General features: G+C 48.9%; 1 protein-coding gene across 2 annotated transcripts in view; it reads left to right on the top strand.

The window, feature by feature from the left end:
• Positions 1-15,722, top strand: part of LOC111145742 (astrotactin 2) — an 867,423-nt gene that overhangs the window by 109,772 nt on the left and 741,929 nt on the right. For both annotated transcript variants that reach the window (XM_022500914.1, XM_022500912.1), the window contains exon 2: positions 13,952-14,139. In XM_022500914.1, coding sequence (XP_022356622.1) covers positions 13,952-14,139 — 188 coding nt within the window. The remainder of the gene's footprint in view (positions 1-13,951; positions 14,140-15,722) is intronic.

The following is a 15,722-nucleotide window of genomic DNA, read 5'->3' as shown; positions in this document are numbered from 1 at the left end:
AGTCCTTGTGCCCCACACGGCTGGAGAAAGGCATCATTTGATATCATTTAGTTACTTACTGTTTTGGTCAGGAGGGACACTGGGGACAGCCTGAGCCTTTTTCTCAGCCTCCGCTGATGCACTCAGAAAATCAAGAAGGTCCTTCCCTCCTCCCCACCCCCAGCCTGGCATCCTCTCCCTGTCCCGTCCCTGCCATAGGGCAGCATCTGTGGCATGGCTCAAATGGACTGAACGGTGTGGAATTGCAAGCCAAAAGGGTCCTGTAATCACTCGACCACTGGCCTGGGGCTGTGCTCCGACTCCACGTTAGAAGTGAGGGTAACGGCATGGAGGCAGCCTAATGTTCAAGGCCGCTGTGAACACACAGAGCAGCCACCAGGCTTCTTTAAGGAATACAGGGGAAGGTTTTGCTCTGGAAGCGGCAGAGCTGGGAGCCAGTCGATACCCACTCACGCTCTCAAATCAGGGCCACAGAGATTTGATAGGAGGAGGTGGGGCAGAGGGCAATGCGGCAGGACTCTGCCTGGGGGAAATTTTCTGAATCCATTCCTTCTGTTCCGCACAGGCCTGTGGAGCACCTCCTCGGAGCTGGGTGTTAGAGGAATGGGTTCCAGGAGCAAGGGAGAGCAGGCCTTTCATTGTAAGAAGCTCAGAGATTCAGGGAGCGGAGGGTAGGTGAGGTGTGAAAGCCCCAAAGCAATGATTAGGATATAGCCTCATAAGCACAGCAGTGAGAAGAGGCAGGGCTCCCCCATCCCAGCATTGGAGGCGGGGAAGGAGGCTTCACAAAGGAGGTGACAGTGAGTGTGTAACCAAACACTCAAAACTTAGTGGCTTAAAGCATTTTTTTTTTAAGCTCATGATTATTTGGGGTTGGCAGTTTTGGCTGAGCTTAGCTGGGGAGTCCTTCTTCTGCTGGTCTTGGCAGATCCCTGCCACGCTTCCTCATGTGGCCAATGGGCCACATTCTGTCCTCATCCAGCAGGTTATCCCAGGCTTTAAGGTTTTCGAGGACAAGAAGAGAGCATGTCCGGACACAAACACTTACTTTTCAAGTACCTGCCCTTGTCATTTTTTTTGGCTTTGTCTTTTGGCCAAAGTGCAGCCAACTCTGATTCAGAGGGAGGAGGGATAGACTTACCTCTTGACGGGTATCTGCAATGGCACAGCTGGGCGGATGGAAGAAGAAGAATTGTTGATGGTTTAGTCGACTTACAACTGAGTTCTGAGGATGGATGGGCAACGAAACCTGAGCGTGGCCTTGGGAGAGAGAGTGGTGTGAGCGAGAGCAGGGAGGCATGCTTCTACAGGGACGGAATGACCACTGGAGACGGCGGGCATGGCTCAGGATGCTGACTGGTCACGAGCTGAGCCATCGAAAGCCACATGGTGTGAGCTGGTGCTGTTTTGCTCGATGCTGCAGGGGTGCGATGGTGGGATGAGGGTGAGGTTAGGGGACAGGTGGATGCATATGTTCTCATGTTAAGAGAACTTCCCGTGGTTCCTCCCACTTCTGGGTCTCAACCTCTTTTCCACCCACTGTGCCTCTGTTTCCCATCTGTGAAGTTGGAGTAGAAAGTCTCCGCCTCTCAGGCCTTGATTTTTATTTTTACTAAAGATTTTTATATATTTATTTGACAGAGAGAGAAATCACAGGTAGGCCGAGAGAGTTGGGGAGCCCAATGCAGGACTCGATCCCAGGACCCCGAGATCATGACCTGAGCTGAAGGCAGAGGCTTAACCCACTGAGCCATCCAGGCACCCCTCAGGCCTTGATTTAAAAAAAAATTTTTTTTTTGAAGATTTATTTATTGGTGGGGAGGGGCAGAGAAAGAATCCTCAAGTAGACTCCTTGCTGAGTGCAGAGCCCGGTGCGGGGCTCTGACTCAGGACCCTGAGATCATGACCTGAGCTGAACCCAAGGGATGGACATTTAACCGACTAAACCACCCAAGCACCCCTTGGGCCTTGATTTTAATCTTACATTGACCCATATTATCAAGTAAGCCACTATTGCCAAAAAAAAAAAAAAAAAAAAAATAGCTGAGATAGGAGAGATAATAGCAACTCTTGGCCCAGAAGACTCTCATGACCTAGCAAAGGAAATGAGACTGGTGGAGGTTAGCGAACCAGGGAAGGGAGTCGAAAACCTGCCAGAGGAGCTTAGATCTCAGAGGAGGGAGGAAGAAGGCATCTTGGGCAGGGCTCTTTGGAGGAGGTAATTGAGCTGGATTTTGAAGGACGGCGATATCTGTGTTGCGGAAGAGGAATTAGGGCATTTCAGGCAGGAAGTACAGCACGGCGGAAACTGGGAGGCCACAGTGCGGCTTGGGGCTGGTGGACTGTGGTTCCCATACGGAGGCAGTGGGTGTCTACCGGCATCAGGCATCGGGACAAATTAATCACGGGAAGGGGTGCCTCCACGTCCAGCATCTCCCGCTTTGCTGCAAGTAGCTGGTGGCATCAGTAGCAGCTCTGTGCACCCTCTTAGTTTCTGTTGGGCTTCCCGTTTGGTTTTTGCAAGTTTCATTTTTCCTCCCTCGGCCCCAACACTGCATAGCGCCATGCTGTCCTGACTCACCCCATTTTATTATCTGTCCGGTGTGAACCCAGGCTGGGGCGCTCAGATACGGAACCCTCTGGGTTGAGGTGAGAGGGTTGGGGAACCATCATGGTAGGAGAAACTCTCATGGTAGAACCTTTAGTCAGGGCTGAGGGAGCGCTGGAGGTCCAAGGGAATTCTACACCCTCCCCCCTTGCTGGGAAACCACTTTTAGGAGTCTGGGAGGTTCCATCTTTCACCTCTGGCCTGCCCCCACCCCAAATCTTTGTCTCTAGCCTCCTTATGATCCTTGAAGAACATTAGATTGTGAGGCTATGTGACCTTGGGCAAGTTGTTACCCCTCTCTGGTCTACATTGCCCAGTCAGTCAAATGGTGGATTAGATCACTGATCTCCATTCCTTTACACGCCTTCATCTGTGAGGTTTTCTATGATTCCAGGTTGAAGCCAACAGAGATGACTTAAAAGGGGTGAGGGGAACTGGGGCTCCAGACAGAAGGGTCTTAGATATGGTTTCCAAGTGAAGCAGGAAGTATGATCTGTAACCTGTGCCTCATTTTTCTCTGTAGTTGGTACCATGCCATCCCCCACTGCTGTTGAACACCCTGATTCTTGTCTCGACAGTGGTGAGATAGACAAGGAGTGACGAGAAGACAGACAGCTGTCAGGGAACACGCAGGTGCTAAGTGCTGTGCTGGCTTCTTCCAACACGAGTCATTCTTAGTTCTCAGGACGTTTGTCAGAGATTGCTTTCAGGATTCCCATTTTCCACATGAGACAAGTGAAGCTCAGGGGGTAAACCTAACTTGGTAAATGTTGCTCAGGAAGAAGGAGAAAAGTGGTCTTAAAAACTTAATTCACGGGGTGCCTGGCTGGCTCAGTGGGTTAAAGCCTCTGCCTTCAGTTCAGGTCATGGTCTCAGGGTCCTGGGATCGAGCCCTGCATCAGGCTCTCTGCTCAGTGGGGAGCCTGCTTCCTCCTCTCTCTCTCTCTGCCTGCCTCTCTGCCTACTTGTGATCTCTGTCTGTCAAATAAATTAAAAAAAAAAAACAAAACAAAAAACTTAATTCACGCCCAGACAGAATGCTTCCTATACCTCTCCGAAGACAGATGTGCATTTTAAAAACAGAGGGCTCAACAGAAATCCTCAACCCCAGCAGATGACTTCATCATGATGGAACATGTGATCCGAGCATCTGGCTGACTGGGAGGTGCTGTCCCGGTACTTACATCACACCCCCAGTGTGGACTTGTCCCTCTTGTCTTTTCACTCAAATGTGCAAACTCCTTTTCTCAGCCTGGTTAGGAAAGCAGGGCGAACACTGAATTTGGAGTAAGGGAAACGGAGCTTGGATTCATACTCTGCCCCTTACTAGATGGAGGACCATGGGAGAGGCCAGTCCCCTGCTGGGACCTCAGGCAGCACATCTGAACAGTGGGTGTCCTTCTGTCCCCCTTATTCATGTGGGTTTCCCTCCCCTAGCTGAGTGCCCGGCACATAAACAGGTGTTGGTGAAAGTCCCTGTCCCCATTCTTTGGGCTCCCTCTCCCCATCAGTTTGCAGTGTTGTGGAACAGGGGAGGGGGAGAAAAAGTCATTGATCGTTTGGGTGCGTTAAGGTAAGAAAAGAAAGTGAGAAACAGCAAACACACGGAGAAACCCAAGGGCAGATAGTGAAGCTAAACAACAAGGAAAGACCAGGTGAAAAAATGCAGCAAGGAGCGAGGTAAATGGTTCAGGAGAGAATAACCAGGAGTGATACGATCCAGTTCCAACCACTATCCATCTATTTTCAAATGGAATCTGAAGCGATGTGCTCTTCTCCCTTGCCGATAACTCTTAATTCTCTTCCTCTCCCTTATTTAACCGGATATAACTGTATTATTTATCTCTACTGGGTGGCTAGGGAAAACAGGTTTTTTGTAAAAGACATAGTTCCCCAAGGAAGCGGGAGGAGGCAGGCTGGGGGTGGGGGGAGGGCAAAGGCAGAGGTAGCTGACAGATGGGAGTGAGGAAGAAGAGGGTCTAAGGTACTCCTGAGGTGGTGTTCTCCACCTGCCACTGCTCTGGCTGTGTCCCAGCCCCACCCCCACCCCATCTCTCCACCTTCTACCCCCCAAGCAGCCTCCCCAACTGCACACCACCATGATGCATCTACGGACATGTAACCTGGTCTGACATCAGGACCTTACAGACTTATAAAATGTCCAGATTATAGACTCTCTCTGCTTACCTTGTCCAGACCCCTGATAAATGAGGAGCATTAACTCCATCCTCACGTGTGTTCTCGTAACACCCTGTGCATGCTCTCATGGCCAGTACCAGAGGATTGTCCCCTTCATTGATCTTCCTTTTTCTCCTCTCTTAGATTGTGATTTTCTCGAGGGCAGGGAACTCATAAAACGTGCAATGAGTGATACTTTCATTCAGCAGACATTTATTGGGTACCTACTGTATGCTAAGCACTGAGGACAGCAATTAGCTAGACAGACATGATCTTGCACCAGGATCGAATGAATGATTGATGGGTAAACGGATGAAGAAACCGAAGGAGGGCAGGATGGTGTGTTGTTGCTGCTTAGTGTCCATGGAGGAACATCCATCCCAGAATGGAAGGTCCGTGAGGGCAGCAATCAAATTGGTCTTTTTGCCACAGGACCTAGCACTGTGCCTGGCACATTTTAGGTGGTCAGTAAATATTTATGGATACTATATTACTTTTTTGAAGATTTTTTTTTAAGCAATCTCTTCGCACAACGTGGGGCTCAAACTTACAACCCCTAGATCGAGAGTTGCACACTCTACTGACTGAGCCAGCTGGGTGCCCTATGGAAGTTAGATTCTTGAATGGTGGGGATAATGAGTGCATTTGCTTTGAGGACAAAGTGTGGGGCTTTGCAGATTTCCAAGCACATTGCTAGGCATGGCTTTTCCTCTTAATTCTATGTTAGGTGTGATATGAGTAGGACAGCTGGCTCGAGTTTCTTCCTGCCACACACACATGCTTTACAAATAAAGAAAGAAAATCATCGAGGTTTTCATTTATGGTATTTGGAGAGCTTCATTAGCCTCTAAACTAGGACTTGGTCTGATTGCATGAAGGAGCCCGAAGTGGGACCTAATATTTCTTATTCTGCCTGGGAGACAGCCTATAGTTAAGACACATCAGTCCCCTCTTTATGTCCCTCTCTGCAGACCTGCTATCTAGCCTTCTGTCTCTGTTTCCTCTATAATGGTGAGCCTCTGCCTTTTCTACTGGCTTCCTCCCACTGGACCCTTTGCACACCTGCAATCCCGCCTTTGCTTTTGTGCCATTCCTCCATCCACCGTGCCCTCTGCTACATGGCCACTTGTTGAAATCTTGCCCATCTGTTAAGAATCCGCCACAAAGAAACTTTCTAGATCCAGCCAGAAGTCATCTCCTCTCTTTCAAGCTTTCTACTTTGACTTCTAGTTATTTATGACATGTTTTTTCTCCGTTCGTTGGCCCAAGCTCCTGAGGATAGAATCCTTCAATGCCAGATCTCAGAAAAGGTTGGTTGACTGAATCTTCAAAGTGAGCATATATCTGCAACTAACAGATGCAGAGGTAATGTATATTCAATGTAGAAAATGTAGAGAAAAATGAATCAGATCATGATTAAAATCACCTCTGATCTCACCATTTGAAGAGCACTTTCTTGATGATCTGGTGTATTTTGTTCCAGTCTATTTCTTTCCAGCCGTATATATATACATACTTATGTCTAAACAGAACCACGGAATTATCTATTTTCTATATAAACTTCTGTCTATCTCCATGAGAATCGCAAACTCCTCAAATGTTTAGTCTGTCTTTCTCTTCATTTGCATTCTCTTGGGTGTCTAAACTTGAGCCAGATGTTAAATAAATTTCTGTAGTGTTGCTCTATGGGAATCAAGCCATCATGACTGCCCTGAGTTGGCATTTCTTCTCTGTGTCCTCTTGGAGTGTCCACTTGAATTCAGATAATGGGGACAGCCCAGCTCAGCTCAGCAAACGTTTATGGAGCCCTCTGCCCTGCATTTGGCAACTGTCTCAGGCACTCGGGTACACAAATGGCTCTGATGTGTCCCTGCACTGGAGTCCAGTGAGAGAGGTCAGCTGTATAAACATACCAGTTTTAACATGGGTAAGTACCAAACACCGCATAGATAAATACCAGAGACCAAGGCAGTGGTAAAATAGGGTGTTATAATAGTGCATATGAAGTGAGACGTAACACCTATAACTGGAATGCTTAGTGAAGACCAAGATTGAAGCTTATCTCATTTAATTATCTCATTTCATCCTCATGTTGTCTCATTTAATTCTCAAAAGAACTCTATGAGGCGGGTCTTATTATCCTCATTTGACAGATGAGGAAACAGGCACAAATAAGGTAAAGAGTCTGTCCAAAGACACACAGGGGAGCTGGGATTCAAATTCCAGTAGTTGGTCTCTCAGGGTCTGTGATATTACATAGAACACCATATTCCCTCTTTATGGAAGTGTAAAGGAATGTCTAGCTCATATGGGGGTCACTGAGATCTTCCAGATAAGTTATGGGGTTGAGTCGCAAAGGCTGTCCCAGCCCCTGAAGAGGCATCTTCAGTTGAGGCAACTAAATGATGTGCTATAAAATTAAACTGATTTCTTTTGGCCTTAAAAGAAAAAAAGGGGGGGCACCTGGGTGGCTCAATGGGTTAAGCCTCTGCCTTCGGCTCAGGTCATGATTCCAGGGTCCTGGGATTGAGCCCCACATCAGGCTCTCTGCTCAGTGGGGATCCTGCTTTCCTCTCTCAATCTCTTTCTGCTTCTCTGCCTACTTGTGATCTCTCTCTGTCAAATAAATGAATAAAATCTTTTAAGAAAGCATCTTCAAAAACATTGAATTAGGAAAGAGCTTAGTGGATGTGGAGATTGCATAAATATTTGATCAGATTTAATGTGTCAGTGCAGGGAAAGGAGTGAAGAGAAGTAAGGGAGGGGAGAAATGCAGGGGCCAGGCTCCTGAAATTAGATTTATCCTAAGGGGAGTCAGGAGCCATTGAGATTTCAAGCAAGAAAATGATGTGGTCAGATTTACAGGTTAGAAACTTAATCCTGGTAGTCATTTGCATGATGGTTGGAAGGAAGCCTGCAGGTAAGCATGCCAGGTGGGACCTTCCAGGTGGTCTCCACTGGCCCCTTGAGATCCACGTTTCACCCTTTTCTCCCTGCTGAGGGCCCTAGAAGGCTGACCTGTATGATTTGCTCTACCCTTGGGTGTTTGGTTGGAGTTGGCCTACGTGAGGCACCTGCAAGAGATTAGCAGGTAGAGGGAGAATGAGATGGGGGCATGTATTACCCCACCACACCCATGATGGGCCATGCCTCGTCAGTAGCCAGCATATTCTACTGGAGGCCAAAGCGCCTGTCTGGCAGCCCTTTCCAACGGCTGTGGCTGTTTCCTGGTTTTACACATCTCCCTCCCGTCATCCCTTCAGGCCTAGGGTGGTGACAGCTGCTTTCTGTTGCCAACCTTGAGATGCTCCAACACTGGTTTGCCTTAATTCTACCCGTGATGATTAATTTTATATGTCAACTTGACTTGGCTTAAGGGATGTCCAGAGAGCTGGTAAAACATTATTTCTGAATGTGTCTGTGAAGGTGATTCAGTAGACCAAGTAAAGGAGAAAGGCCTTTATTAATGGAGCTGGGCATCACTCAACCCACTGAGGGTCTGATAGAACCCGAAGGTGGAGGAAGGGCAGATTTGCTTTCTGCTAGAGCCGGGACATCCATCTTCTCCTGTATCTTCTCCCAGCACTCCTGGGTCTTGGGCCTTGGGACTCAGACTGGGATATGTACCATTGGCTTCCTTCATGCTCAGGACTTAGGTTTGGACTGGAACTATGCCGCTGGCTTTCCTGGGCCTCCAGCTGGAAGGCGGTAGATTTGGGGACTTCTTGGACTCCATAACCATACAAGCTAACCCTTCATAATGAGTCTTTTTCTATGTATCTTTATATGTCCTGTTGACTCTGTTTCTCTGGAGAACCCTGACTAATATACTTCCAAAGTCTGTAAAGAGGCCCGTCATTAAATACTTCTCAGTGACCTCACTGAGTTTGTCTTCTCCTCTGGGATGAGATCCTGACTGGTGCAAAGCCATTTGAGGTGTTCTACAAGAGGGATGATGAAGGTCGGCATCAAGGCAACCTCTGTAGAGATGAAAAGGAGGGCGTGCATGTGAGATCTGTTTTCCAAGGTCACTCAGCGGGATGACCCCCATGAATGCCGGAACAGCTAATGGCAAGGGCGGTTGAAGTCAACATCTCTGCCTTCCTCAGTTCTTTGTACCTAGGCAGTGAGTTCATCTCATGTAATGTCTGCTCCCCCCGCCCCCCCGGGTGAAGCAAAAGACTATTTGCAAACTCATCAGAAGCGCTCTCCGGCCTTCTGCGAATTATCTGCTGGAGGGTCAGCGGAGCCGTGGAATCAGGAGGCGGGTTAGTTAGTCACTTGGGAGATGTTACCAAGATGGCTGGTGATCAGAAGAGCTGCTTATTTTCATAATGACCTTCAGGAATTAAATAAAAATACAATGAGTGCCATAGATTAGGAAGAACAAGCCAATTAAAAGCACAACACGCCTTCGGGAATTTTTATTTCTTTTCCAGGAGGCTGAAAGGCATCTGTGGCTGCTGAGGCAGGATGGTGGTCTACCCAGAATCACTGATGAAGGCTGATCCTCTCGCTTGGCTTTAGCGGGGCGGTTGAGGGGATTTGAGCCTATTGAATATTTCACGAGTTGCGGCCCTTGGGGGGAGAACAGAGAAAGGTGAAAAGGCAATCCCTGTGTTTCTTTATGATTCCAATATAAAACCTCGCTCTCTGAGGTGAGGGAGGGAGGCAGGCGCTGGAGTCAGCCTACCGCCGGAAGGCATGGTGCACCAATTCTCCCACTTTAATATCTGCTGTTTCATTTTATATTCATCATGTCAGCATAATCTGCCTTTATGGGAATCGTCTTGGTTCCCGACCAAATGCGTTTAGTCCCCCTTTTGCTTTAAGTTTGACTGTAATGTGACTTGAAGACTTCAGTGAAATGTTTATATGGAAGGACTTGGGGAAGAGAAAGGGGAGAATGCAATTGGAAAATCAATCAGCAGGGAATTTCAAGAGCTAGCCTTGGTTATGCTAGTATTACTTTGACCTGTTTTTAATGGACACGAGACTGGCTCTCTGATCAAGTGTACTTCACTGTTTCCCGACCGCACACTGAGGAGAATATACTCTGTCGCCGAGATTCAAGGCACTTAACCCTGTGTCTGGAGTATATTTCCAACAGATGTCCCACCACACTCCTTACACGTGTGGCTTCAGTGCCCTGAGATCCTGAACCGTGCAGGCCGTCTCTATGCCTCCTTCTCTCCTCTGAAAGCCAACAATACGCCCATTCTCTGTAACGCTCATGGTACCATGTGTTTAGAGTAGCTCTTTGTCTCTAAGCTAGGAGACTCCTGTCACACCTTCATAGTCTCAATGGACCTTTACTTATTCTTTCTTTAATTCTGTAATGAGGCTTAACAATACCTCCATAATCTTATTATGGGTGTGTGTGTGTGTGTGTGTGTGTGTATTCATCATTGGCAACTTAGTAATTTTTCACTGAGCACTGGTGTGCCAGGCACTTTTAAAAGCACTTGAGATATGGCAGGAATGAAGCAAGGTCTCTGCTCTCCTGGGGGGACAGGCATTAAACCCATGTTTCAGAAAATACATATGATTCATTTCTAATAGTGATAAATGCTATAAAAAGGTTTTGTAAAGGGGATACCGTAGAGCATAGATGTGTGTGGAGAGGAGAATTTCAGCTAACCCTGGCAGAGCCTCTTTGAGCAGGTGTCACTTGGACTGAGAGACCAACGCCAAGAAGAAGGTGACTTAAAGGTCTGGGAGGACAGTTCCAGACAGACAGGACAGAGAGTTCTTATGCCCTGAGATGAGAGTGAACCTAGTCTGTTTGAGGAACAGGTGTGAATCCTGCAGGGCTGGAGCACATGAGGAGAGGATGCTGGTAGCAGGTGGGTCAGGATAATGTGCAGGTCTGGGGCCGTATTACATGGGCAGGTGCGCATGTGTGGGCACTGAGATGCCAGCTGGGGAGTGGGGAGAATTTCTGCCACTAAAGGGTTGAGTTTCCTGAAGGCAAGACTGGGCCTCATTTCCCTCCATGTTCTGAGCTACTAAAGTGCCCACAATTGAGTAGGTCCTCAACAATGTGTGTTAGATGAGTGAACACACACATGTGAATGAATGAATGAATGGATGGATGGATGGATGAATGAATGAATACAGGAATGAATGAGTGAATGGTGAAAGACTACATGAGGGGATGAATGAGGGAATGAATGAATGGTGAATGAATGAATGGGGGGTAAATGAGGAAATGAATGAGTGAGGGAATGAATGAATGAATGAGGGAATAAATGAAAGGATGAATGAATGACTGAATGAGGGAATGTGTGAATGTGGGGATGAATGGCTGGTCCTTCTGCTTCCACCAGGGCAGTTTTCTCTCCGAGGCCCCATGACCCTCCTCCCCACCTCAGCAACAGTTTTCTTCCTTTGTAATAGAGTGAGTCCAGAGCCCATCTCTGTGATTCAATATTTACTGTGTTTCACACACTGTTATTATCATTTAACGTTTACTGTCTGCTGACTGTGCACTCATCGCTGTAGCAAACAAAGAGCTCAATCTAGTTTTGGTTCATGGGCTAATTTAGTCAAGGAAAAGGAGATGTTGCAAGAACCACCAGCATAGTAGCAATTGTGCGGACCGGACATATACTGGGTCCAGCCGGGCATCCGTTCACCAGTGACCTGAAGTGAGGGGCTGACTCTGGCTGCTCCTCTGTTTCCTGATCTGAGCATGGCGGGTGGGGGGGTGCTTCTCTGGTGGTGGGATCTTGAGCACAGGCTGCAGAGAGCTCCAGGAGTGAAGACTGCAGATTTTGGCAAGCCTCCCTGTACTTGCTGCATCTCCTCGATCCCAGGCCGTGGCAGTGAGACGCGGCTTAGCCAGGGCTTGCCCTTCCACTGGCCCATGAGTCCTTCTTCGTGAGCTGCTGCATGAGAGAGCTATTTGCAGGGCAACCAGTAGCCTGGGGCTCTCTGGGCCTCTGGTTCCAGGCTTTGATGCATGGAAAGAAACATGAGTGAGGGACTGAGCACGCTCATTTACCATAATGTCTTCACCTTGCCTTGGCCCAGCTGGCTGGCGGCCAGAAGAAGCTGATGCCAGCGTTTCGGGTGCTGAGGCCCGGAGGTGGGGCAGTAGGGGGAGAGAAGGCACTGGAGAGAGACCCGCTTCACACCCTGGGCTCCTAGCCAGTCTCCTTCCCCAGTGTCCCACAGTGAGCTCTTGGTGTCCTTTGGGGCCCCCGTGTCCTAATTACTGATGAAGTCTTGTGGTTATCTCCTTCCCCACTTGACTCTTGGCCCAGCAGGTGAAGCCCAGGTGGGTTTTCACTTGGGCTCATAACTTACTACATTCAGGTCACCTTGTCTTTTCCTTGGAATGAGGTAGAGGCTGTTGAGGGTTTCGAGTCGAGGAGTGATGGGAGCGAACAGGCTGGGCCAGGAGTCCTCCGGCTTCTGGGTGAGAATAGACAGAAAAGCGAGGGAAAGAGCCAGAGGGGAGTCCTGTTAGGAAGCCCGTGTAGCTAGTCAGGCAAGAGAGGGTGGTGCGTTGGCCCAGGTGGTTGCAGGAGAAGAGTCAAGAAGGGATACATTCGGGGTGGCATTTGAAAGGTCTCCTAGTGGACTGGATTAGGAGTGGGAGAGAAAGCAAGCACTCAAGTTTGTCTCAAGGATTTTTCCACCGCAGCTCAAGGGTGAATTAGATCCTGTACCTGTTAATAATAATAATGATAATAAATATTAATAGCAACTTTTTATAGCCCTTACTAAGTACCAGATGCTCTTCCCTAAGGACTGTTGATTGTGAACCTTAAGGAGTGAGTCTGTGGGGAGTGGGAGATACAAGAATAATTCAGTAGAATTTGGTGAGCAGACATCATCTCTTCAAGGTGACTGTCTTTCCTTCCGCATCTCCAGGGGCTGCAGAGTGGGGTACAAGGAGAGCTGCTTGGATAAGGAGTTCTAGCTCAGCTTTCCTATCAGTCCTCCTCAAGTGTGTGTGTGTGTGTGTGTGTGTGTGTGTGTGTACACACACATGTTAATGAGATCTGTGGTGATTGTGGGAATACTGCCCCTTGGTCAGCTCCGTGTCTTAGGAAGATGGTCCAGAGCCCCAAGCCTCAGACATTATTATGGCTACTTTTCTACAGTGGAGTGCCTCTGTCTCTATGGTAACTCTTGCTTGAATGAAGTCTTGGTTATTCTCCAGGAACCACCCTTCCTCTTTCTTCATAAGATAACATGATAGGCCTTCCTTCTAGGACATTTCCAGGGTCGCAGTCTCTCCAGGAGGCAGCATGATGAAACGATGGTATGATCTTACTGTGGGGACCACCTGTGCTTGCCAACGCTCCCATCCTTCTCATTCAAGAAGAGGCTATGTTGGTATGGTTATATTGGAAGGAAGTACTGTTAGAAGAATAATTTAAAGACCAGTTGATGGAGGGCGCCTGGGCGGCTCAGTCTGTGAAGAATCAGCCTTTAGCTCGGGTCATATGAGAACACTGGGCTGGAGTAGTGTCTTTCCAGATACTTTTAAGCCAAGGAAACTTGGGTGCCCGCACGCCCTTCCTGGCCGTGCAGTATATATACTAGCAAAAGAAAACGGAGCTGCTCTGACCAAAGCAGGAGAAACAGGCTCTGATCAGCCCAGTTGCCAAGCTCTGTTCCTAAAAAGGGTAATCCTGAGTCCCCTAGGCTGGGCCAGATGTTCTCTCAGGCTTTTCCAGCTCTGAGGTTCCGCAGCTAATGCTGTGCGTACTTCTAGCTCGGCTTGTGAAGGAGTCACACTCTGAGCCCCTGCTCTGCTCAAGGATGGAGACGTCCTCCCTTCACCTTCTTCCATCTCTGTGCCCTCAGGAGAATGGAGGCACTTGCGTCTCTTGCTTAGTTTGATTTCCATGCGTTGGATTTAGAGGCACGAATGTCCTTACCATGGACAGTGCTTTCCCCAAGGGCCCCCGACAGACCTGGGTTCAGATTCCGCCTCTGCCACTCTGTTGCTTGGGGAGATTCTCCGTCTCAGGTGACCCATCTTTGAGGGGAAGTGCGGGTCTCCGGCTCCTAGGCTGGATGTAGGGAAAGGTGTCCAGGTGCAGAGTAGGTGCCTTCTGAGCTCCTGACCACGAGGGGCTCCTTGGGGGCCTGGACTCCCGAGGCGGGGCGTGCCGCTCACGCAGCGCCTTTGGTCTTGTCTTGCAGAGATGTCTGGCACGGCAGCGGACATCTCGCTGGTGCACTGGCGGCAGCAGTGGCTGGAGAACGGGACCCTGTATTTCCACGTCTCCATGAGCAGCGCCGGCCAGCTGGCCCGGGCCACCGCGCCCACACTGCAGGAGCCCTCGGAGATCGTGGAGGAGCAGATGCACATTCTCCACATCTCTGTGATGGTGAGTGAGCGGGGATGCCGCGAGGTGCCGGGGGTGGGGGGTGACGACGGAGAGGTGAGGGGGCGACGGAGGGAGGCGGGGGCTTGCTAGCAGAGGGAGGAAAGAACTGGCTGAGCGTAAGAGGTTAGAATGATCAGCAGAAGGTCAGGTGGAGTCTGCGGTGTCCTTGGACTGACGCGTACCCATCCATCATTTGTCAGCTGTGAGAAACTAATCGTGCTTCGGAGAAGAGAGGAAAGGGTCTCCCGCTCCTTGGCCTTTTGGCTGACCTCTCTGGGAATAGCTGTTTAACATCTGTCACGTGCTTAGCCTGTTCTGCGGGGCCTGAGGTTCAGTGCTCCAGAATTCAACGCCTTTCCAAGAAGGTCTGAGCAAACAAAATCAGAACAAAGTTGGAGCAGGGCTTCCCTTTCCCAAGTGCCCTTGATGTGCCAGGTACTTTGACCCTCACGAGACCCCCCTGCAGTGTAGAGCGTGCATGGTGGCCCTTGGGGTGGGGCTAGGCATAGCCCCATCACACGTGGAAGCCCCTCCACTGCCCTCATGTTACAGCTGTGAATATTGAGTCAGAGGGGCCAAGACACTTACCCAAGGTCACATGGCTAGTAAGAGATGGAGCTTCTCTTGGGTACTGGAACCCCCAAGCATGTCTGGCTACAAATCCTGAACTATGTCTTCTTCACTCTTTCTCTCAGTGCAAATATTTATGGACCATCTATCTAACCATGTATCAGGCACTATGCCGGGCCCCTTTGTGGACATGGTCTCATTGCATTTTCTCCAAGAAAGCATGAAGTCAGGCGTGTCACCTTCACGTGAGAGATGGAGTTATGGGCCCAGAGAGGGAGGCAGTGGCCTTCCATCTCTGCAGGAGCCATGACTTGGAGCTCTTGGAGTCTGCTATCCCTTCAGAGAAGGCTGCTAGGGCTTAAGTCACTTGAACGGTGGTCTAAAATGCATGTAGGCTCATATTAATGGTTTCTTTTAAAAAACTGGAGTTGATGTCTCTGCATGGTAGATAGGAAAAAACAAATTCATTATGCAGAATGTACAGGGTCTAATTGGCTCAAGACGAGATCAGATAATAGCCATGAGTGACATCCCCCCAGTACTTTTCACTCCTCAAGACATTATTTTCTCTTTGAGCACAGCTCTTTCTGCCAGATGCATGAGGGTAGGAAACGTTATTCCCAATCTACGTGTGACAGAGGTATGGTGCAGAGAGGTGAAGAAATTGGCAGAAGGCCACGCAGCACAGTAGTGTGACCGCCCACCCCTTTCTTTTCCATCTCAACAGCCAACGGTATTTATTGAAAGTCTCCAGTGGGGCCGAGTTTTGCTTTTGGTCTCGGTTCTTCTGATTCCTCTAACACTGCGTTTGACACTCTGATGAGGGCTGAGTAAGAGCTTGGAAGTTTTCTCTTTTTGGAAAAACACACACATAGCCCAGCCAGACAGCAGTGTTAATTTTGGACCTAACGCACGCTCGTCACGTGGAGGAACAAATCAAGGCCTTTGTGTTATTCATGGAATGAGTGTGATAGACTTTTCCCATATATATATTTCGCAAATGATGCAGCCAC

The sequence above is a fragment of the Enhydra lutris genome, unplaced genomic scaffold (assembly GCF_002288905.1).
Source record: "Enhydra lutris kenyoni isolate GAN:26980312 unplaced genomic scaffold, ASM228890v2 scaffoldscaffold13, whole genome shotgun sequence".
Classification (NCBI taxonomy): domain Eukaryota; kingdom Metazoa; phylum Chordata; class Mammalia; order Carnivora; family Mustelidae; genus Enhydra; species Enhydra lutris.
The sequence above is the reverse complement of the archived record's forward strand: the minus strand, read 5'-3'. Positions and strand labels throughout refer to the sequence as shown.